A 23,988-nucleotide genomic window follows, 5' to 3' on the forward strand; every position below is an offset into this window, starting at 1 on the left:
TGCAGCATTTTAAGTCTGGGATAACACGCTTGCAAGTGATTGTTTGGCTGATTCTGAACATACGCCAGATATTGTTCCAATACAATTCCCTTCCTCACCGTCACCAGAAGACTTCAACTATATTCTCTATTATGATTACACACTGACGGTAGAATTCTTTCTGCAAGGGTTTAGGATATTTCATGGAAATATTTGTCACAAATGAAGCTAGCTTTTACTTAACCTCCCAGTTCATCCAAATGCTCTTTTCCCTCAGTGTACATACAAGAGGGAATACCAACGGAAATTTGTGGTGTGTAACGATGTTGCCTCATAAGAGAATGTACCTCTCATCTGCGTATGTGTTTTAAGATTTATTATTTATTTCAGAGAGAGAGAGAGAACAGGGGGAGGGGAAGAGGGAGAGGGACAAGCAGACTACCTGCTGAGTGCAGAGCCCTAAACGGGGCTCTATCACATGACCCTGAGATCGTGATCTAAGCTGAAATCAAGAGCTGGACACTTAACCGACTGAGCCACATAGACACCCCCTCATCTGTATTCTTCTAAAACAAAGGACAATATTGACAGAGTCTTACAAAGATTACATCCACAAAAATACCAGCATACTAAAAGATTCAAATAGTGGTTGCTGGGGCACCTGGGTGGCTCAGTGGGTTAAAGCCTCTGCCTTCGGCTCGGGTCATGATCCCGGGGTCCTGGGATAGAGCCCCGCATCGGGCTCTCTGCTCGGCGAGGAGCCTGCTTCCCCCCCTCTCTCTGTCTGCCTCTCTGCTACTTGTGATCTCTGTTTGTCAAAAAAAAAAAAAAAAATTCAAATAGTGGTTGCTTTAGTAATTGGGAAAAGGGATCTCTTACAAATATAATAACTGGAAATTGCTTACTTTTCCTTTATAAAAAAGGGAAAATTCAAATGTATACAAGGGAAAATTCATATGATACAAGAACCAAGGTTCACGTTCACCTGAAAGAGAACAAGCAGTTGACTTATATTAGCATTTTCAAATAAACACTCTTCATTGAAAGTGGAGTGTTTTTGCTATAGGACTGATTTCATTTGCTATTTCTAAAGGGGTAATGAGATGCATAAAAATACTGGCATGAAGGGAGAATAAGAAATAACTGATCGAGCAATATGCCTTTGCTCTTCTTAAAAGTAGTTTAAAAAAAAGCAAATGTTCACATTTTGACATTCTCTGAATGTTCTAAAGTATGATTTAGAGTGGCATGATGCACCTGCCGGAGAATTTTCCTTTTGTGCGAGAAATTAACAGACGATTACACGAGAGCTTTTTCAGAGACTGAAGGAGAGTGGCTCTGAGTCTGAGCTGTACATACATGAGAATCACCTGCAGAGCTTTTTAAAAATATCAATGTCTGGGCCTCACCCCAGACCAATTAAATGGGAACAATTCTGGAGTGGGGTCAGCATAAATATACATACATATAAAGATATATGTATGTATACATGCATATACATTTATGTACACACATACACACACTTTTTAAAAGGTCCCCAGATCATCTGAGTAGCCAGGGTTGCAACCAACTGACTCAGGACTTCCTTTTTTTTTTTTTTTAAGATTTTATTTATTTATTTAACAGACAGAGATCACAAGTAGACAGAGAGGCAGGCAGAGAGAGGGGAGGAAGCAGGCTCCCTGCTGAGCAGAGAGCCCGATGCGGGGCTCGATCCCAGGACCCTGGGATCATGACCTGAGCCAAAGGCAGAGGCTTTAACCCACTGAGCCACCCAGGTGCCCCCTTTTCCTCTTTTTTTTTTAAAGATTTTATTTATTTGACAGAGAGAGACACAGTGAGAGAGGGAACACAAGCAGGGGGAGTGGGAGACAGAGAAGCAGGCTCCCTGCTGAACAAGGAGTCCAATGCGGGGCTCAATCTCAGGACCCCGAAACCAAGAACTGAACTGAAGGCAGAAGCTTAACCCACTGAACCACCCAGGCGTCCCCTGACTCAGGACTTCTTACTCTGCCTCAAGTCATCTGACCAGTGAGATCCAACTCTGTCACTTCATTGGTAGGCCTTATTTTTTAGCCTCTGCTATTTAGCGAACATGAAATGTCCTTTGAAGAGTCATACCTGCCCACATTTCATCATTCATCAGCTGCTGACCTAAGCACAAAATAAACAGGCCCTCAGACCAGCCTCCTAACTCGTCCACTCTGAGTCTTCCGTGTTTGATACAAAGCACATGGGTCTTCTTTCTATTAACTAACACAAAATATTTACTTTTTAAATTCTTGTCAGTCAGCCAATTGCACCTCTCTATTATCTGAATGCACCTGCTCTGATGTCAGAAGCCTGTCTAGGAGTAAGGACATGAGGACGGCAACACAGATCATTCCTGACTTCAGTCTTCCCCACAGAAAGACCAGTTAGCGACTATCTACAGACAAGACATCACGGCATCACTCCTCCCCCACACCAGCCCAGCTAGGCACTAACAGCCCTCCCCCAGGTGTAGTGGTTTTTCTAGTGACAAAGGAGAGTCCAAGGCAGACATCCAGCTCCCCCAGCACGGCAGCACACTTCCCAAGAGGCTCATTCAGTTCTCACCTCTTGACTACCATGGTGGAAAGGAGTCTGCTGGGCTCAACTACAAGGGATGATGCGGACAGAAGGCGAGCAGGGTTTTCAGCAACCAGCGCTCAGATCTGGAGGACAGTGTTCCCGCTTGCAGCTGTGCCCAAGCAGAGATCCTAGCCAAGCCCCGAGTCCGTCTGTAAAGCTGAGCCGGAAGCTGATCCCACCCTCAACTAATTCTGATTTACTTGATCTGGGGCATACTTTAACATAATAAAGTCCACATGTGACAAGTTCATAGCTATCATACTTAATGGTAAAAGACTGAAAACTTCCCTCCCAAGATCAGGAATAAGACAAGGGTGCCCGCTCTTACCAAGTCCTGTTCAACACAGTCCTAGAAATCCTAGTCAGAGTATTCAGGCAAGAAAAACAAATAAAAGGCATCCAAATTAGAAAATAAGAAGTAAAACTGTCTCTATTTGCAGATGACATGATCTTATATAGAGAAAATCCTAGACTCTACCAAAAACCTGTTAGATTAATAAAGGAATTCAGTAATTAATTATATTAATGCCAAAATTAGTCATGTTCCCACACACTAACAATATAACTATAAACTCTGAAAAAAAAGGGAAAATGATCTCATTTACAATAACATCAAAAACAATAAAATATGTAACAATAAATTTAACCAAGGAGGTGAAAAATCCGTACACTGAAAACACAAAGGCACTAATGAAAGAAAATGACGAAGATACAAATAAATGGAAAGATACCCCTTGTTCACAAAATGGAAGAATCAATATTTTTAAATGTCCGTATTACACAAAGCCATCTATAGACTCAAAGAAACCCCTATCAAGCCTCCAGTAGCATTTCTAACAGAAACAGAAAACCAAATCCTAAAATTTGTATGGGAGCAAAAAAGACCCCAAATAGCCAAACTAATGTTGCAAACAAAAGAGGACTGAAGTTGGAGGCGTGACACTTCCTATGTCAAAGCACATTGTGAAACTATTGTCATCAAGAGTTCAAGATGGCAGGGTATAAAGATTCTGAACTCCCTCCCCCAGACACAACAAATCTACAAAGACATGGAGACTATCTGAACAAGGGTTTCCACAACCAAGAATAAAAGAGCCACATGAACATGTGTGGAAGAAGAACAGACATGGTCTCACCGAAACCACACCCCAGTGCTGCAACCCACCGTCAGGAGGGGGTCTTATAAATAAAGGACTTCTCCCTGAGGAGCAAGGGGTTTATGCCCCCAAATAAGGCACCCCAACCTTTGGGTCCTGCACCAGAAAGATGATCTCCCACCAAATGTCTGGCTTTGAAAGCCCACAAGTCAAATGTTCAGGAAAATTATAGTGCTGTAGGGGACAGGGACTCTGCTCTTAAGGACTCACAGACAGAATCACTCGCCTTAAGGACTCACAGACAGAATCATTCGCCGCAGAACCTGGAACAGAAGCAGCAGTCTGGAAAGTGCTAGACCGTAAGTGAAGAAGATTCATTTGCTAATCTTAAAATGTCTGTTGTAAGGGCAGAAGCCTGGTAGAACTCTCTCTGGGGACAGAAATGCTGGAGGGTGCCATTTCTGGCGTTCTTCCTCTATCTTGCTAGTGCCAGTGAGTGCGCCCAGTCCTGTGTGCCACTCCATCGCAGCTCTGCCAAATCCAGCAAATGCCCGACCTCACATACCACTCCCACCAGGGTTCCACCAAAGTCAGCCAGGGTGCACAGTCTACACGGGACATACCCCTGAAGTGCCTGGATCCGGTGACCAAGGGGAACTGCATTTTTGGGTCCTATGCGTCTAAAACAACTGAACAGACAGTTCTTGGCAGGCTACCATCTCCAAGGGACTGCACTGACAACAGACTAAAACCACCCCTGGTTTTCCTATGAAAAAACTGCAGCCTGAGGGTAGGTTTCAGGTTTACCACACATGGAAGGGCTACAGAAGTGCTCTCAGTGAACACAGGCTGAAGGATACCATCTTTGAGCTCTCAGCTGGCCTCACCACAGCCTGCTGGCACTTCTCAGAAAGAAGCTCAAACATTCCTCGGGATCCCTGAATTTGCAACAGTCCCTAAGGGGAGATCCTCCAGAGCACCTGGTCTGGACGCTAGCAGGGTCTATGACTGCAGTCTCCCATGACTGTATATATTTGCATACCTTGAAGATGCTGACTGAGGGGCTAGTTTCCAATCAGCCTGAAACTAGGTGCTGACTGAAATCCCTCCTTCTGGAACCCTCACAGGTCTTGACAGAAGAACTGGAACCTACCAGGCTGCTTAAACAATCATAAAGGTTTGAGAGACAGCCAAAAGCTAGAGCAAAGTTAAACAGTGAGGTTCACCTCCTACGTGGGGCCACTCTTGCAAGACTGGGAGAGACAGCTATTTTGCCTAATACCTAGGAACAGCCACAGAGAATCAAGCAAAATGTAGAGACAGAGGAGTTTATTTCAAACAAAAGAACAAGATAAAACCCTGGGAAAAAAATCTTAATGAAACTGAGATAAGCAATTTGCCTGACAAGAGTTAAAAGTAATGGTCAGAAAGATGCTCACCACAGAAGAATGGAGGAACCCAGCAAGAACTTCAATGAAGACAGAGAAAACATAAGACAGTACCAAACAGAAGTCACAGAACTGAAGAATACAATAAGTGAACTGAAAAATACACTAGAGGAGTTCAACAGCAGACTAAATGGAGCAGACAGAATCAAATGAACTAAAACACAGGGTAATGACACTCATCCAAACCAAGCAACAGAAAGAAATAAAATTAAAAACTGAAGACAGCTTAAGAAATTTATGGGACAGGGGCACCTGGGTGGCTCAGTGGGTTAAGCCTCTGCCTTCGGCTCAGGTCGTGATCTCAGGGTTCTGGGATCGAGCCCTGCATCAGGCTCTCTGCTCGGCGGGGAGCCTGCTTCTGTCCCTCTCTCTGCCTGCCTTTCTGCCTACTTGTGATCTCTCTCTCTCTGTCAGATAAATAAATAAAATCTTTAAAAAAAAAAAAGAAAGAAAGAAATTTATGGGACAATATCAAGTAGAATAACGTGTATTATAGGAGTTCCAGAAATAGAAGAGAGAATGGGGCAAAAAACTTATTTGAAGAAACAATTGCCAAAAACTTCCCTTACCTGGGTAAGGAAACAGACAACCAGATCCAAGAAGCCCAGAATTCCAAAGAAGAGGAACCCAAAGAGACCCACTCCAAGATACATAATTAAAATGTCAAAAGTTAAGAATAAAAACAAAACAAAACAAAAACCAACTTGTTACATAAAAGGAAATCCCCATAAGGCTATCAGCAGAAACTGTGGTCAGGAGAGAATGGCATAATATATCCAAAGCACTGAAAGGAAAAAACTTCCAAACAAGAATACTCTACCTGGCAAAGTTATCACTCAGAGAGATAAAGATAAACAAAAACTAAAGGAGTTCACTGACACTAAACTAGCCTTATAAGAAATGTTAAAGGAATTTTTTAAGCTAAAAGGAAAGGGCATTAATTATAAAAAGAAAAAAATTTTAAAAATATCCCTGGTAAAGGTAAACATATGGTTGTGGTTTAATCACTTATAAAGCTAGTATGAAGGTGGGGCGTCTAAGTGGCTCAGTTGGTTAAGTGACTGCCTTCGCTCAGGTCATGATCTTGGAGTCCCAGGATAGAGTCCCTCATCAGGCTCCCTGCTCAGCAGGGAGTCTGCTTCTCCCTCTGACCCTCCACTTCTCTCTCTCTCTCTCTCACACACACACACACAAATAAATAAATCTTAAAAAAAAAAAAAAAGCTAGTAGGAAGGTTAAAAGATAAAAGTAGTAAAAATAACTACAGATATAGTAATTAGTTTGGGATACATAAAATAAAAAGATGTAAAGTATGACATCAATAAACCACAGGGCAAGAGGAATAAAAATATAGTTTTAGAATGCATTCAAACATAACTTGTTATCAACTTAAAATAGCTTGTTATATATATATACACAGACCATTATATATGAGACTTACGGTAACCATAAAGCAAAACCCATAGTAGATGGACAAATGATAATAAGAAAGGACTCTAAGTGTAGCACTACAGAAAGTAATCAAACTGCAAGGTAAGAAATCAAGAGAAGAAAGAAACAGTGAGGAATTACAAAACAGATTAAAAGAATCAATAAAATGGCAATAAATACATAGCCAACAATTTCTTTAAATGTAAATAGGCTAAATTCTCTAATCAAAAGACAGAAAGTGGCTGAACTGATAAAGAAACAAGACCCATTTATCTGCTGCCTGTAAGAGACTCACCTCAGATATAAGTACATACATGGACTGAAAATGAAGGATGGAAAGATGTTTCAAGCAAATGGAAACCAAAAGAAAGCATGGCTAACTACTGTGACATCAGACAAAATAGATTTTAAAAGAAGGCTATAATAACAAAGACAAGTATTACATAATGATAAAGAGGTCAATCCAGCAAATGATATAATATTTATCAATATTTATGTACCCAATTTATGTACCCAATGGAGAAACACCTAAATGCTTAAAGCTAATACAAACAGACCTAAAGGAAGAAAATGACAGGAATACAAATAATATTAGGGGACTTTAATGCCTCACTTTTATCAATGGATAGATCAGCCAGACAGAAAATAATAAGGAAACATCAACCTTAAACAATAAATTAGATGGAGTAATGGAGATATATATATATATATATATAGATACATATACTTATGTATCTATAAACATTCTATACAAAAGCAGCAGAATACACTTTCTTCTTTTTTCTCAGGTGCACATGGAACATTCTCTAGGATAGATCATACATTAGGCCACAAAACATGTCTTAGTAAATTAAAGACTGAAATCATATCAAGCTTCTTTTCTAAACACAATATGAAACTAGAAATCAATTACCAGAGGAAAACAGGAAAAGATCACAAATATGTGAAGATGAAACAAGATACTACTGAACAACCAATGTCAATGAAGACATCGAAAAAGAAATTTAAAAAATACCTCGAGACAAACGAAAATGGAAATACAACACACCAAAAAAAAAAAAAAAGAAAGAAAGAAAGAAAAAGAAAATAAATACAACACACCAAATCAATGGGATACAGCAAAACCAGTTCTAAGAGGCAAGTTTGTAGAGACAGTTAAAAAGAAAAATCTCAAATTAACAATCTAATTTACACCAAAGGAACTAGAAAAATATGAACAAAGCCCCGAATTAGTAGAAAAAAGGAAATAATAAAGATCAGAGTGAAAAGAAATGAAGTAGATACTTAAAAGACAATGGAGGGGCGCCTGGGTGACTCAGTGGGTTAAAGCCTCTGCCTCCCGCTCAGGTCATGATCCGAGGGTCCTGGGATCAAGCCCCACATCGGACTCTCTGCTCAGCAGGGAGCCTGCTTCCCCCTCCCTCTCTCTGCCTGTCTCTCTGCCTACTTGTGATCTCTGTCAAATAAATAAATAAAAAATCTTAAAAAAAAAAAAAAGACAATGGAAAGGCCAATGAAACTAAGAGCTGGTTCTTTGAAAAGATTAACAAAATTGACAAACCTCCAGCTAGACTAAGAAAAAAAGAGAGAGGGCTCAAATAAATAAAATCAGAAATTAAAGAGGAGAAGTTACAATTGATACCAAAGAAAGCCAAGGATTCATAAGAGACTACTGTGAATATGTGAATAATTACTCACCAACAAACTGAACAATCTAGAAGAAACAGATCAATTCCTAAAAACATATAATCTTCCAAGACTGAATCATGAAGAAGTAGAAAAATCTGAATAGACTGATTACTAGTAAGGAGACAGAATCAGTAACTTAAAAACTCCCAACAAAATTCCTGAACCAGATGCCTCTCAGGTGAACTCGACCAAACATTTAAAGATTTAATATATGTCCTCCTTATACTCTTTTAAGAAACTAAAGTATAGGGAAAGCTTCCAGATATGTTTTATGAAGCCACTGTTACCCTGCTATCAAAACCAGAAAAGGACCCCATAATAAATAAATAATAAATAATAAAAAAATAATAAATAAAAATTTTTTAAAAATTAAAGGCCATATCCTTCACATCCTTGATGAACATAAATGCAAAAATCCTCAAAAAATCCTCAAAAAAATTAGTGAATGAATTTGACAATACACCAATACATTAAAAGGACTATATACCATAATTAAGTGGACTTAATTCCAGGGATGCAAGGTGGTTCAACATCAGCAAATTAATCAATATGATACACATTAACAGAATGAAAGATAAAAATCATATGATCATCTCAATAAATGCAGATAAATTTACAAAATTCTTTTATGATAAAAACTTTCAACAAAGTAGGTATATGGCCATTGAAAGGCCATATGTGACAAGCCCACAGCTAACATCATATTCAACAGTGAGAAGCTAAAAGCTGCTTTTCCTCTAAGATCAGGAATAAGACAAGGATGCCCATTCACTCAACATTGTATTGGAAGTCCTAGCCAGAGCAGAAAAAAAAAAAATAAAAAGCATACAACTGGAAAGGAAGAAGCAAAATTTTCACTATTTATAAATGACATGATTTTATATAATGAAAACCCTAAAGATTCCACCAAAAAACTGTTTGAACGACTAACTGAATCCAGTAAAGTTGTTGGGTACAAAATTGATATAAAAAAAAAATCTGTTGCTTTTTTTTTTTTTAGATTTTATTTATTTATTTGACAGAGATCACAAGTAGGCAGAGAGGCAGGCAGAGAGAGAGGAGGAAGCAGGCTCCCCACTGAGCAGAGAACCTGATGCAAGGTTCTCTGGACCCTGAGATCATGGCCTGAGCCAAAGGCAGAGGCTTTAACCCACTAGAGCCACCCAGGTGCTGTTGACTTTTTTACACACTAGCAATGAACTATCAGAGAGAAATTAAACCAATTCTGTTTATAAGTACATCAGAAGGAATAAAATAGCTATAAATAAATTTAACCAAGGAAGTGAAAGACCTATACACTGAAAGCTATAAGACACTGATTACAGAAATTGAAGAAGATATAAATAAATGGAAAAATATTCCACGCTCATGGATTGTTAGAATTAGTATTGTTAAAACAGCCAAAGCAATCTATAGATTCAATGCAATCTCTAACAAAATTCCACAGTCATCTTAGAGATAGAACAAACAATCCATTTGTATGAAACTACAAAAGATCCCAAATAGTCCAAGCGATTTTTAAAAAGAACAACAAAGCCGCAGCACCATGCTTCCTGATTTCAAACTATCCTACAAAGCTACAGTATTCAAAACAGTATGATATTGGCATTAAAACAGATACATAGGGGCGCCTGGGTGGCTCAGTGGGGTAAAGCCTCTGCCTTCGGCTCGGGTCATGATCCCAGTGTCCTGGGATCAAGCCCCGCATCAGGCTCTCTGCTCAGTGGGGAGCCTGCTTCCTCCTCTCTCTCTGCCTGCCTCTCTGCCTACTTGTGATCTCTGTCTGTCAAATAAATAAATAAAATCTTAAAAAAAAAAACCATAGATACATAAATCATGGAACATAAGAGCCCAGAAATACACCCATGCATATATGGTTAATTAATTTATGGCAAAGAGGCAAAAATATTCAAGCAGAAAACAAAAAATGGTGTTAGAAAAACTGGACAGTCCCATGCAAAAGAATGAAAATGGACCACTGTCTTACACTGCATAAAAAATTAACTCAAAATGGATTAGACTTGATTGTAAGACCTGAAACCATCAAACTCCTAAGAGAAGACATAGAAAACAAACAAACACACACACACACACACACACACACACACACACACACACTGGAGTATTATTCAGACACAAAAAGAAAATCCTGCCATTTGCAACAACATGGATAAAACTTGAGGGTATTATGCTAAATGAAATGAGTCAGATAGAAAAAGACAAATACTGTATGACCTTACCTACAGTGGAACTGAAAGAAATGGAACTCCCAGAAACACAGAGCTGATTGGTGATCAAGAGAGGCGTGGAGTAGGGAGCGAGGGAAATGGGTAAAAGGTGGTCAAAGTCTGCAAACTTCCAGCTATAACATGAATAAGTTCTGGGGAATGTAATATACAGTATGGGGACTACCGTACTGTACCAGATATTTGAAAGATGCTAAGAGAGTAGATCTTAGAAGTTCTCAATACACACAAGCGTACCTATGTGAGGCAATAGATGTGTTAACTAACCTCACTGTAGTGATCATTTTACCATCTCTCCATATATCAAACCGTCATGTTGTACACCTTAAACTTATACAATGTTATATGTCAACTGTATATCAATAAGCTGGCCAAAAAAAAAAAAAAAAAAAAAAAGGAGAGAAAGAAATGAAGACTGAATAAAAATAAATAAATAAAAAAGCCCAGCTAAGCTAACTCACAGCAGGATGTTAATGCATCCCCATCTACCCATCCGTCAATCCACAAGAAAAGTATTTGGGCCTCTTTAGGTTTGCAATCAATGGGAAAGTCTTCACTGAATTACAGTTTAAGTTATATCTCCATTATTTAAAATCAAGGGTTTATATAATAAAAGACCAGATAAAGAACCTTCTGTATATTCTACAAAACCACTGTTAGACACGACCTGTTATGCTGCTGGGTATTCCTCATGTAAGGTTGGACGTGACTGACTTCACAGTACTCAGTTCCAAGAAAAAGCTGATCTTCCCTGTCAATTGTTATTTCCATTTTTTCTAACACGTAGTAAGAATTTTATAACCTCCATATTATCCTTTATGTTTTGTTGCCAGAAGCTAAAAACAAAATATATTCGAGTACAGTAAATACAATCACCTAAAGTTTTGTCATAATTTCCCTATTTCTGTATAATCATTTTACTAAACCTGTGTTTTCTAATATAGTTCTGACTATAGCAGCAAAGAATGAAATGAGAAACAAACACATAATAATGTGTTTGTGAGGTATAATAATACAAACAATACAAAGAAATAATAAGTAAAATGACTCCAGTACTGGCTTTGTATTTAAGATTGTTTTAACCTCTCGGAGCAAGACTGACAGAATAAAGGGCTTCTGTCTTTCCAAAACCTCATGTCTAACTCAGCTCCCTGCTTCTTCGGTCCATCTCACAATGACTTACACATACAGTAATTTTCTTACATTGCTTTACACCACCATTTCAATCAATAATCATTTTTTCCTTTGAGGGAAAAGGAAAACTATAATAAATCATTTTTATTCTAAAGAAATCTGTTAGGAGAAAACAGGGTTGTGATTTTCCAGAGATTTTGTTACTTGGTTCATGAGAGCAGTGATGATGTCTGTTTAGTCGGGAGAGCTCAATCTCTGGCATCTAGATCGGCATTGATCGGGCCCTCAACAGACAGTGGGATAAATGAATAAACTCTCATTCATACACTATCCTTTGTTTTAGGACATACAATAACACAATCAAGGAAATCTGTTATTTCGTTTTCACTCCTTTTAGCCTATTATTATCAAGGTGCTGCTCAGAATCAGTAAGAAAATTATGAATCAGACCAGCTGTCACTGCAATCAATACTGCATAATTTTTGTAAATCCTATTTTTTTTTCAGTCAATGTTGTTAGAGCCTCGGGTCATTTACACTTTATATAAAACTAAAAAAAAAAAAATTGAAAGCCCCGCATTTTATGCCATAAATATCAGGCCTTAACAAAATATTGTGAATTTTCATTAAAAACATCCAAAAACCTACCTTCTCTTTTAAAAGTCGGAAGAGAATCCATGGTATTATGCACAAAATATAGAGTACTATTGTATGCTGATTACATAAGCTAAGGCCACAGCAGAAAGCACCAATTTTAGCTATCTGAAAAAAAAAAAAATCTAAGTTAAAAATTTATCTAAAACTCTTAAGTAAGCACAACAGTAAAAAGTTATTCTTTATATGAGAACCAAGCATTTGTACCATAGGTCAGGCTGAAGTCAACTTCAGACACAGTCTCGCTTCTACAGACACTAATATTTAGCACTGCTATTTTTTTTTTATAATATTGTCCATTCTCATCACATCATTGCAGTTTGACCTAATAGGACTGTCTTCAAAGTAAGTTTTAGAAAGTCCTGCGTGATAACTAGGTAAGTCCTACCAGTAATAGGATATTGTGTAATTCCTATTAAAGTCTATAACTAAAACTCGGGCATTCTTTCCATTTTACTTTTTCTCCTATTAAATTACATAAATAAAATAGAACACTTTCGATTTAAAAACCAGGTTACGGATGTTTTTGCTCTCTTTGAACATGTGCAATTCTCATAATCAGAAGAAAGTTTACTTTAGACCAAAAATGAACTTTAATAGCAGCATAGATCCATCTATGGGAACCATGGTGTTCTTCCGTTTGTATATTCTTTAACAACAAAAGGCCGTCTTTATTAAGACAGTTTGATACCTCCCATTGTACAGACTGTAAGCTCTTAGAAGACAGGGTTCCCTCACATTTCTAATGATCTTGATATTAGTGTTTGCCTTATAATTCACTGGAACCTCTTCCGAACTACTTCGTTTATACATTTGATAGTTAAAAAATAAAGTACAAATTTGGTCTTTTTTTGCAATTAGAGAGTAAGTCGATGTACCATAATGGTATATAATTTAAGGTGGTCAATCTAAATAAAATTTGGCATCTTACTAACACACACACACACACGCACACACATCCACACACGCACGAAACTTCTGAACTCTGGGAGAAGAGGGGAAAAAAAAAAAAGCCCCATGCTTTATAAAGGCTATCATGGTTCACAGTAAAAGAACTCAGAATATTTTCTCTCTCAATGCGCCCAGATTACCTTGACGGTAATCAGGACAGATAAACAGCACCCAAAGTTAAAAAGAAATACAGCATCTGTCTAAAAATTAAAACAAAAAGTGATTTCACTTTGATCAAAATAGGTTACCTTTGATCTTTCTTTTGCAGTTGCTGCCTCTTCAAAATGTACAGTAAGAGCCATAAGCAGCCCCACAAACAGATTGTTTAAGCTAAAAACCTCGGCTGCAATGGACCACTGCCATGTTAGACGAGAAAACGAAAACACCCCCGCAGCAAGAATTCCTCCAGCATGTGAGCCAGAAAGCCTGCAAATACAGATAACGTGAAATCTTCTTTCCCAACAAAAAGAACCGACTTTCTTTCCCTTTTTATAAACTGTAGCAGGAGAAATTATGACAGTCGCCCAGCACTATCCCAACACATTATATGATTAATACATGACTTTGTATAATAATTTCTTCCAACAGATTTTAATTAGGAAGTCCATATATTAACTTATTAACAAACAAATGAACACATTCATTCAGTCTCCTATGGACTGAAGGAGGTTTAGTTCTTAGATGGAACCTCTAGGATTCCAGCCAGTTCAGAAAGCCTGAAGAGACAGTAAGTAACTAGAGAGATAACAAACCTGTTACCCACAAATTAGAAGGATGGTTAAGATGGAACTACACTGAATTGTAAGAATTAATGAAATGGCAAAACATCTACTCAGGAATACTCATTCTCACTTCCTGTGGAATGTTTGGGCCTAGGCACTTTCCACACGCCCGCACTCAAGTTTATCTCCCAGCATATGGCAAAGATGTCTTTGTCACAGGATCTGGTGATTTTAAGATCTTGAAAGCTAAGTCCTTAGTTTCTAGTGATTTCTTCTTTACACATAGCTGAAGTTGAAAATGACGTATTTTTTTCAAGATAGGGATGGGACTGTGAACTTCAATAGCACAAAAAGAATCAAAAGCCACACTTGGAAATAAATTTATCAACCCCAACGCCAGTGAGAGCCAAATCAATCAAATCAATCAGGAATCTGGATCTCAATTCCAAGATTTGATGTGAAACTAGTAATGGGGTGGATAGAGCATATCAAAGCAAAATAACTTCCTATTTCCCGATATATCTAAAATGATTAAATATCTGTTACCAAATAGATAACAAGTGTTATGATTCAGCAAGTATTACCATGTCTGATAGTTAATGATAATATATGGCCCTAAATCACCACTTTTAAACTAAAACATATTGTTTTGGATAAAAAGCTGTGGAGTCATTCTATGCCTTTTAATCAAGCATCACAGAAAAAAAAAAAAAAAAGTTAAAGTTCCCAATAAATGGTACCTAGCCACTAATCACCAATATTATTATCTCCATCACCCAGTTAGGTTCTTCAAAATTCCCTGATAAGACATGCCTATTCCCAGTGTCACACCTTTGCTCATGGTGTACCCATGAATCGAATGTCTTCTCAGATTCCTTCTACTTATTCAAGCCTTACTCTTTTCTCAAATTTCCTTCTAATTCCCAGGTTTCTAGCTCATCTTGGAACATGTGTAGCATGTAGTTACCTTTAATAATTACTTCAACTTTGTTTTTAAAATGTGAACTGGAACTAAGTTTCATTTATATGGGAAGTCTTTCACTCCAAGCACAGAAAGGAAACTTCATGAATGAATGAATTAATCTTAAAGGATGAGTAACATTTTTAAAGGAATTTCTATGTTTCATCTGCCAATACTACTTTGGAAAGTCAGCATAAGACACAAGATGCCTTCTTCTACTTAAAACATAAATTAGCTTCCTTGGAAAAATGGCTATTTCCAGATCTGGGGCAGGTCAAGTACAAAATGAATCCAGAATCTCTTGTGCCAGAAAGTAAGGGAGGGTTCAAAAGAGGACATGACAAAAAGGACATGGATCCAGCTTAAATGGGTCAAGTCAGGGATAATCTGAACAACAATAACTACAGTAATAGATTATAACCCAAAGAATAAATAATCTATGAATCTAAAGTGATATAAATAAATAAACAGGGGAAGAGAAAGTCCACAGAAAGTCAACAACTAATAACTGTAGAAGAAACAATGGAATGTGGCAGCCATTAGGGTAATAATGGATACCAATATTAGTGAATAAAAGTTTTACAGAAATATGTATGTGGTCTAAAGGTATCTCCCTGTAAATAGATTAATTACAGAGGGAAAAATGGTAACTCTACAGGGGCAAACTTGGCAGATACAATCTTAACCACATGATCAAAGTTAAAGATCAGTAATGGGACAAACTTCATATACTTCCTGATCTAGTCCAGTGAAAAGAACAGAGCATCATTTCTATGGTATCCTTGCCAAAATGTATTACCTGAACCTACAAACTCAACTGAAGAACGTTCTACAAAATAACTGGCCGATATAGATCAAAGAAAATGTCAAGGTCTTGAAAGACAAAAACAAAAAGCAAAAGACCATGAGTCTATATGAAAGAGGCTAAAGGGAAATGGCAACAGAATAAAAGTTATGATCTCGAATTCTCTTCTGCTAAACAGAGTATTACTGGAACAACTGGCAAAATCTGAATCACTTCCATAGATAACACTGTTGTATCAGTGGTAATAGCCTGACTTTGAGAACTACACTGTGGATATGTAAGAAAATGTGCTGTTTTTAAGAAACATACCATGAAGCGTTTAAGGGTAAAGGATAGCCTCTATGCAGCTTACTCTTAAATGGTTAAAAACAACACAACACACATATACTGTTTGTGACCGGTGATATGGAGCATCTTTTCAAGGGTTTATTGGCTATCTATAGGTCTTCCTTGAAGAAGTTTATTCATATCCATTCCCTGCTTAAAAATTAGATTGTCCTCTGTATTGTAGAGTTCTTCTCAACTTCCTTTTCCTATATTTCTCTCCTGCTAAACACAGCCAGAGTCCTTTGCTTGCACCTAAGAGCCCTGGCTAACACACATTGCCTTCCCTCTTTGTAGTTTCTATTAAGGTTTCGAGGCAACTTGAAACTGTAGAAGTAAATTCTGAAAATAAATGCTGAGGAGGTCACAGCTTTGTGAAAAACAGAAGAGAGTAGTATGTCCAAGACAATAAACTTGCGTGTGCATCCATAAATAGGATATGTAGTATAGAAAACATTTTGGAGGGACGCCTGGGTGGCTCAGTGGGTTGAGCCTCTGCCTTCAGCTCAAGTCATGATCCTGGGGTCTTGGGATCGAGCCCCACATAGGGCTCTCTGCTCAGCAGGGAGCCTGCCTCTCCCTTTCTCTCTGCCTGCCTCTCTGCCTACTTCTGCCTACTTGTGATTTCTCTGTCAATTAAATAAATTTTTTAAAAAAGGAAACATTTCGGAGGCTTCATCATCTTACTATTCGATGTGGAGTTTTCATGGGGCTACTGTATATAAGCTAAGTTTGTATGAACTTCATTGAACTTTACTAAACTGTGACTGTCCATTGAAACATATGTATTTTAACATACTGCCTTTAAGTTTGCTTTATGCTAAGATTCAGAATCAATTAACATTCATGGGCCATGGAGAGGACTACGAAAACAAGGAAAATGCAAAACACCTGTTGTGGAAAAACTCCCAAGTTGAAGGATACCTACAAGGATTTGTAGGCAGCAGGAATGGCTCAGCGGAGGCTAATGAGGGGCGGGATCTGTCAGCACGGCTGTGGAAGGTCTGAAGCAGCCAGCGCTGGCTGGGAAAGGCTGGGGAGAGCCAGGGTTAGCAGCTTCACTACACAGGTAGGACAGAAGCACAAGAGGGAAGGGAGTATGAAATAAGCCAGGGGGCGCAGGCTGGACAGGGAAGAAAGCAAAGCAGCAGGGGGGCTGATGAAGACATTGAAAGGAAGAGCAAAGGGTTCTAGGTCTCAGTCAAATGGAAGAGAAGTGCAGAGGCATTGGGGAGAAGAGTGAACTGAAAGCTAAAGTCAGGCCAGGTAGTACAAAGTGGGTTGACCCTTAATATCACTGGAACCATTAAAGGATGGAACTGGCTTCCGTTAAACAGGACTGTTGTTGAGGGCTGCCGGTGATGGAAAATAGTTTAATAAAGCTGTTTTCAAAATCGTAAGATTTCCAGTAAAACTAAGTATTTGTCCCAAAGACAAGCAGTACAGCATACACTAGTAAGTCTGCAGGGTGAGTGCTTGTAGGAAGACAGGTGTGTGGCCCAGGGCCATGACACTGTATGCATGCTCTCAGGGAGGGGTGAGGGCCCACATCAGCAAAGAGCAGAGTCTCATCTGCTAACAAGCAAAGGATGACATCAGCAAGCGTCAGCATGAGGACTTTTCTTTTTTTTTTTTTAAGATTTTATTTATTTGAGATTTATTTATTTTAAGATTTTATTTATTTATTTGAGAGAGACTGAGAGTGCATAAGCAGAGGGGAGGGGCAGAGGGCGAGGGAGAAGCAGACTCCCAGCTGAACGAGGAGCCCAAAGTGGGGCTCGATCCCAAGACCCTGAGATCACAACCTGAGCCAAAGTCAAGAGACTTTGTTAGTTCACCGATTGAGCCACCCAGTTGTCCCAAGCCATGAGGACTTTCTGAAGACTCTTGAGGTCTTCAATTCATTCACTGACTCTGCAGGTAGGCAGTCTCGCTCTACTGTGCAAGGCATATCACATTATCTGAGCTTGCTTCCTTTCACCCTAATAAGACAGAGATAAATGATAAAGACCAGCTGAAGTCAAAGAGGACTTCATGAAGACAGTTCAGGATCATGGTGAGGCTCAGAATTAGCTTCCTGCTGTCCACATCTGTCGCCTCTATGCTCTGTAATCACCCTAGCATTCTATTAAAATAGCACCCAGCTGCCATCTAACTGCCCACATATAACAGGCTCTCAGGACCTTGCTGCTGGATTGATCCCAGCCCCGAGCACACTCTACTGAGCTGAACTGGGCTCCACATCCCTCAGGTGTTCCCGATCTTCCATCTTTGTTTTCTCCGAATGGCTCCTCTTCTTCCATCATCTCCTTTAAAGCTGGCGTTCCCAAGCTTTCACTCTCACACAATTCCTCTCACTCTTACATACTCCACCTGGGTGGCCTTATCCGCTATCCTGATGTCACCTGCCAACCACAAACTGAGATAACCAAATCTCTGTCTTGCGCTACCTCCCCCTTAAGTCTCAAAGGGACACATCTCCAATGGACTGCTCTACACCTCACCACAAAGCCACTCCAACTCTCAGTGTCCAACAGACCCTTAAGTATCAACATGTGCAAAGGTAATTTCTCATCCTCTTCCCCAAATGATTCCTGTTCCAGTACTGTCTTAGTGATTGTCATATCCACCTAGTTTAGTTACCCAAGAAACCTAAGAGTCATCATCAAAGCTCCTGTCCCCTTCTCCCCATCATACATACCACATCCTGCCAGTTTTACCTCATAAACATTTAAAAAACTCATCCTCCTCTCCATGCATACCATCACTGCCCTACCTCAGCTGTCAGGCTCACCTCAATTCAACAGCTTTGTATGTGGTCTGCCTCCAGCCCTAGGCCCACAATTGCCACCAGAGTGAAGGACCTAAAACATATTTGATCTTGCATTTTTCTGCCTCCAACCCCATAAGGACTCCTCTTTGATTATAAAACATAACAAAGGGACACCAGGGTGATCAGTTGGTTAAGCTTCTGACTTTTGGTTTCAGCTCAGGTCACGATCTTGCGGTCGTGAGTTCAAGCCCCGCGTAGGGCTCTGTGCTCAGTGCAGAGTCCGCTTCAGATTCTCTTCCCCCTCCTTCCCCTCACACACCCACTTTCTCTCAAATAAATAAAATCTTAAAAAGAAAAAGCATATTACAAGCTCATTACAACAGAGAAGATCTTTTATGATCTGTCCACCGGCAGCTTCATTTTTTGACATAACCCATCTCATAGTTGGTGTTCTGACAACACTAAATGAGTTTTAAGTTCCTGTACTTACAAGCTCTTTCTCCTCCATCTCTGCATTTTTTTGCAGAAGAGGAATGCTGTTTTGCCTTTATGTGGCTGATTCCCACCGACTCTTTCCAACTCAGCATAGGCATACCTTTCTAAGAAGTTTTGTTTGGTTTGTTGTTGTTTTTAAGATTTTACTTATTTATGAAAGAGAGAGGGAGATCACCCGTGCCCATGAGCAGGGAGAAGCAGACTCCCTACTGAGCAAGGAACCAACGCAGGGCTCGATCCCAGTACTCCAGGATCATGACCTGAGCCAAAGGCAGACGCTCAACTGACTGAGCTACTTGGCCGCCCCACAAGAAGTTTTTCCTAAAGTATTTTCACTAAGACCAGGGTATTTCCCCTTCTCCAGAGTCTATTAAATATATTAAATGGATACTGAATAGACAGGTTTTTCTGTATTTCTAAAACTTTGCAAACCTAAGGAATAGAAATTTTTAACTGTAACCTAACCTAAACATAGTAAGGAAAACAGATTTAGGAAACTTAAAATCCTCTAAATAATGAATGGCGAAGTCAAGAGAATTATTTTTGGACTACTTGATATAGCCATTTCAGCATATTCGTGCATTTTAAAATAAGTCTGTTTCACTTCACATGTTTATGTGTGTGTGTCCCTACAAAAGCCTTTTGATTTTGGGGAAGCTAAATGTTTTTCCACCTATATATTTCAGACCTACTCTATTTTTAGTTTTTAATGCTCTTCAAATAACTAGTTTTTAATTATCTCAACCTATATCCAAGCATTTCCAAATAATGCTTTATTATAAAGTTATTTATGGAGATGCCTGGGTGGCTCAATGGGTCAAAGTCTCTGCCTTCTGCTCAGGTCATGATCTCAAGGTCCTAGGATCGAGCCCCGCATCGGGCTCTCTGCTCAGTGGGAAGCCTGCTTCCTCCTCTCTCTCTCTGCCTCTCTGCCTACTTGTGATCTGTCAAATAAATAAAATCTTTTAAAAAAAAAGTTATTTGTGCTATTATTTAGAATTTATTCTTTATTTTTTAAATTGCAAAAAAAAAATTTGAAAGAAATGATGGTTTCGTATTGGGATAAATGTTAACAACCAAGTCCTTCATTGGTGCTGTGCTTTACTATTATAAAAGTGGTGGCTTAGTAACAAATGAAATTGAGGGGAAAATTAAAGGGTTCATTTTGATTTTGTTATAATACTTTTTTTTTTTTTTTTTTTTAAGATTTGAGATTAAGAAATAGAGAGTGTGGGAGAGGGAGTGGAAGGAGTGAGAGTCTCAAGCAGACTCCTGGCTAATTGTGAAGCGCCTGAGGCTAGGGCTCAATCTTACCACAGAGGTCAGGATCTGAGCCGCCAAGAGTTGGAGGCTTAACCAACTTAGCCACCCAGGCTTCCCTCCACCCCGTACTTTAATTCAAGTGTTTAAATATTCTTTTGACAAGAGCACAGAAATAATAATTTATTTAAATTAATTTTTATATTACTTTATTCCTTGTCTATAAAATATTTGAAAGGAAATGAGAAAATACAGGTTTATAGTTATTCATACCTATTGTTTTTCGCATACTGACGTGTAAATAAAGTCCTTTAGGTTCTCTCATGTTTTTCTGAAATTTCAAACAAAACACCTCAAATTTTTCATCTTATGTCTTACTGAGCCAAATATTAATGAACCACCAATTCAATAAGTCACTGCAAGTCTGAGATAGAAGATATTAAATGTGCAGATGATTTACCTAAGTGATGCTATAAAAATCACACTGGTGAATATGGCTGAAGGGGAATCTAATTTTTAAACTTGTTAAGCAAACAAGAATTCTGAACAAATCCTTTTATTATCTGTGTATGTGTATCTTCAAAAAAGTATTTTTGTACGAATCCACAGAATACCTAGAGCCTCCAATGAATCCATTGTCCATTCTGATTTCTGGGGCCTTTTTTAGTTTATGAGACTGGCCAAACAGGATCCCTCTCAGGAAAGGGTGTTCTCTGCAGAGTGAATGTTTAGCCAAGTTAGTTGTAACCTCTTTTGGCGAATAACTCTAATGAGAACACATGCTCCACAATTTTTTTTTTCCCCTGAAAAGGCTGTAACAAATATATATAATTTGGGGGGGGGGGTGAGGAGATGCAGAGTTAAATTATGTCAGTAGAAGGAACACTATTCCATATACTTCACTGCATGCAATACTGTTAAATGAATTGGTAGCCTAAATTTCTGGCTAAGTAATCTTTCTTTTAAAAGCATATGGAAAGAATAGCCAATCTGACATTATTCCCAGTATTTATTTATTTATTTATGTTATTTTATTCCTAAAGCATGGATTTTGAATGAAACTGTTGTTCTGAACCCACAAAATGAGCTGTTTGGTATCATCCATAAGGTGAGATGTACAGACGGGCTAAAAATATAAGTAGCACCAGAATAAGGCAAAAGAACAGTCATCTACTCATAGACTTGGTCTGCTTTTTTTTTCCAGATGAAACTGACCTAATCAAAAACACTACTGTGATTTCAATTGACAATCAAAGAGTCCTACGTTTCATTTTCATTTTATTCTTTTGAATAAACATGCTTATTATTTTACAAAGCAACTAAGGAGTTAGGGAATTTAATTATCTACATTTAACATGATAAAGTGGCATCTTAAAATGAGCTCCCTAAATTAAAAGATACAGATTTTTCTACCGCATCGATGAAATGACTTCAACAAAAAAGAAAGAGGAGAGAAAGTCAAATGAGGTTGTAAATAAAAACAAGAAATCTTCTCATCAGAACTCAAGAATAAATTGCAAAACAGTCTCCACTATTTTCCATTTTAACTTAAGGACAACTTATGATGAATTAGATACAATATAAGAAAAAGTATTTCCCATTCTCAATTTGATTCTCATAGAGCCCCATAGAAAGAGATCAAAAAGACATTTCTTCAACTGAAATACATACGTTTAGAATCTAATCTGATTTCTAGGAGGTAACATCTTACGAAGCTATATGAATAAATGACTGCATTCTTACACCACCATTACTGTGATAATTTTATTTTATTTTTTTAAGATTTTATTTATTTATTTGACGGACAGAGATCACAAGTAGGCAGAGAGGCAGGCAGAGAGAGAGAGGTGGAAGCGGGCTCCCTGCCAAGCAGAGAGCCAGATGTAGGGCTCGATCCCAGGACCCTGGGATCATGACCTGAGCCAAAGGCAGAGGCTTTAACCCACTGAGCCACCCAGGTGCCCCGACTGTGATAACTTTAATAACACAACCACTACATTGTAAAAGAGAGCTACATGTTACTACTAACAATCAAAATCAAGTTTTTACACTGTGAAAGAGTAAATATAAATATAAGGGTTCATCTTAACGGTGTAAAGCAATCGTACAGATGACTGATAACATCAAATAACCTAAAAGCCACTGAAGTTATTTTATATAAATAAACACTCTTATGTGACACATAATACGTTTTCCAGTATTTTTGCATAAATAAATCTTCCTAATTGCTCTTTGCTTGAGTTAACACTGACGTCATGTAGTTCCCATTCTAGTAAAGCAGTGGTTACTCAATAGGGAGAGCTACACCAAGAGTATGACAGATGGTACGGGAAGGGTGGTCAAGTATTTAAAATCTCACCCAGATGACACAAATAACAAAAATTCTCCACTGAGTTAACGAATATAGGGTGAGGATTAAGATCATCCTAACAAACATGAAGCTCAGAATTCTATGGTTAATACATAACTGCCTTCTTTTTGGTCCACGAAATCCATGAAACCTAGATAAGATTCCGAGGAAAGGTACTGATTGTGCAGGAGTTTTCTTACTGATGGAATACTCTTCATCTGTTGACACAATGGATAAATCAGGAGGTTACAATTTACACCATTGACACAGGTTTGCTATTGATGATAAGGTATATTTTTCTTTCTCTTACGTGGTATTTGATTTTCATGTATAGTCACATGTTTGTCTAACCCTCAATCAAAAGGCAAATAACAGAAACCTGAAATTCTTTCAGAACACACATTTGATGTGCCTCATAAGATTCATGGATGTGTTTGTCTTCAGTGTTCCTTGCATGCGAAGGACCCAACATGGAGGGTACACCACCCTCCTACACCGCAAACTCCCGCTGGAAGGCTGTAGAATCGAGTAGGCAGGCCACAATGCAGCCTCCAAGACTGATCATTAAATAAATGACTATTAGTGTCAACTCACTAAAAAAAAAAAAGGTAATGGATTAGAGGGGAGAAGTAAGGTAAAGCAGGACACAATATACAGCAAATCTACCACCCCCATCCTCCTGAGTGCTTATCTTTCTGGTCTTGTTTATGAAAATATATAAATGTTACCTTCTGGCTCAATCACATAATCAACACCCATATATTCATCTCTTCTGTGTACTTGGAAAAAGGTCAAACTGGGAAGCTAGCGACTGCTGAGCCTCTCTTTCCATGCTAGTTCACTCAACCTAGTGGCAGCAAAAACAGAATGAGCATCTAATATGTTCCAGGCACTCTGTGAGCAAATTATAGCCAGTGGCCATGTAATACACAGTAGAACCTAAACTTTCCTGTTCATTTTAAAGCTTGGACCTAATTAACATAAGTCAATCATTTAGGGCATGGTATATTAAAATAACATCGTAGAAGCCGCCACCACTGCACCTAAAAAGATATAA

At 38.4% G+C, this 23,988-nt stretch overlaps 1 protein-coding gene across 3 annotated transcripts in view; it reads right to left on the minus strand.

Annotated features, from left to right (window-relative positions):
• TMEM260 (transmembrane protein 260) overlaps window positions 1-23,988 on the minus strand; it is a 68,750-nt gene that overhangs the window by 32,046 nt on the left and 12,716 nt on the right. For 2 of the 3 annotated variants that reach the window (XM_082735065.1, XM_082735064.1), the window contains exons 4-5: window positions 13,490-13,667; window positions 12,285-12,398 (exon numbers count right to left, since the gene is read on the minus strand). In XM_082735065.1, the coding sequence (XP_082591191.1) occupies window positions 12,285-12,398; window positions 13,490-13,667 (292 nt within the window). Of the gene's footprint in view, window positions 1-12,284; window positions 12,399-13,489; window positions 13,668-23,659; window positions 23,678-23,988 lie in introns of those variants that run through there. The other variant, XM_082735066.1, reaches the window with a different exon arrangement.

The sequence above is a fragment of the Mustela nivalis genome (assembly GCF_964662115.1).
Source record: "Mustela nivalis genome assembly, chromosome: 6".
Classification (NCBI taxonomy): Eukaryota; Metazoa; Chordata; class Mammalia; order Carnivora; family Mustelidae; genus Mustela; species Mustela nivalis.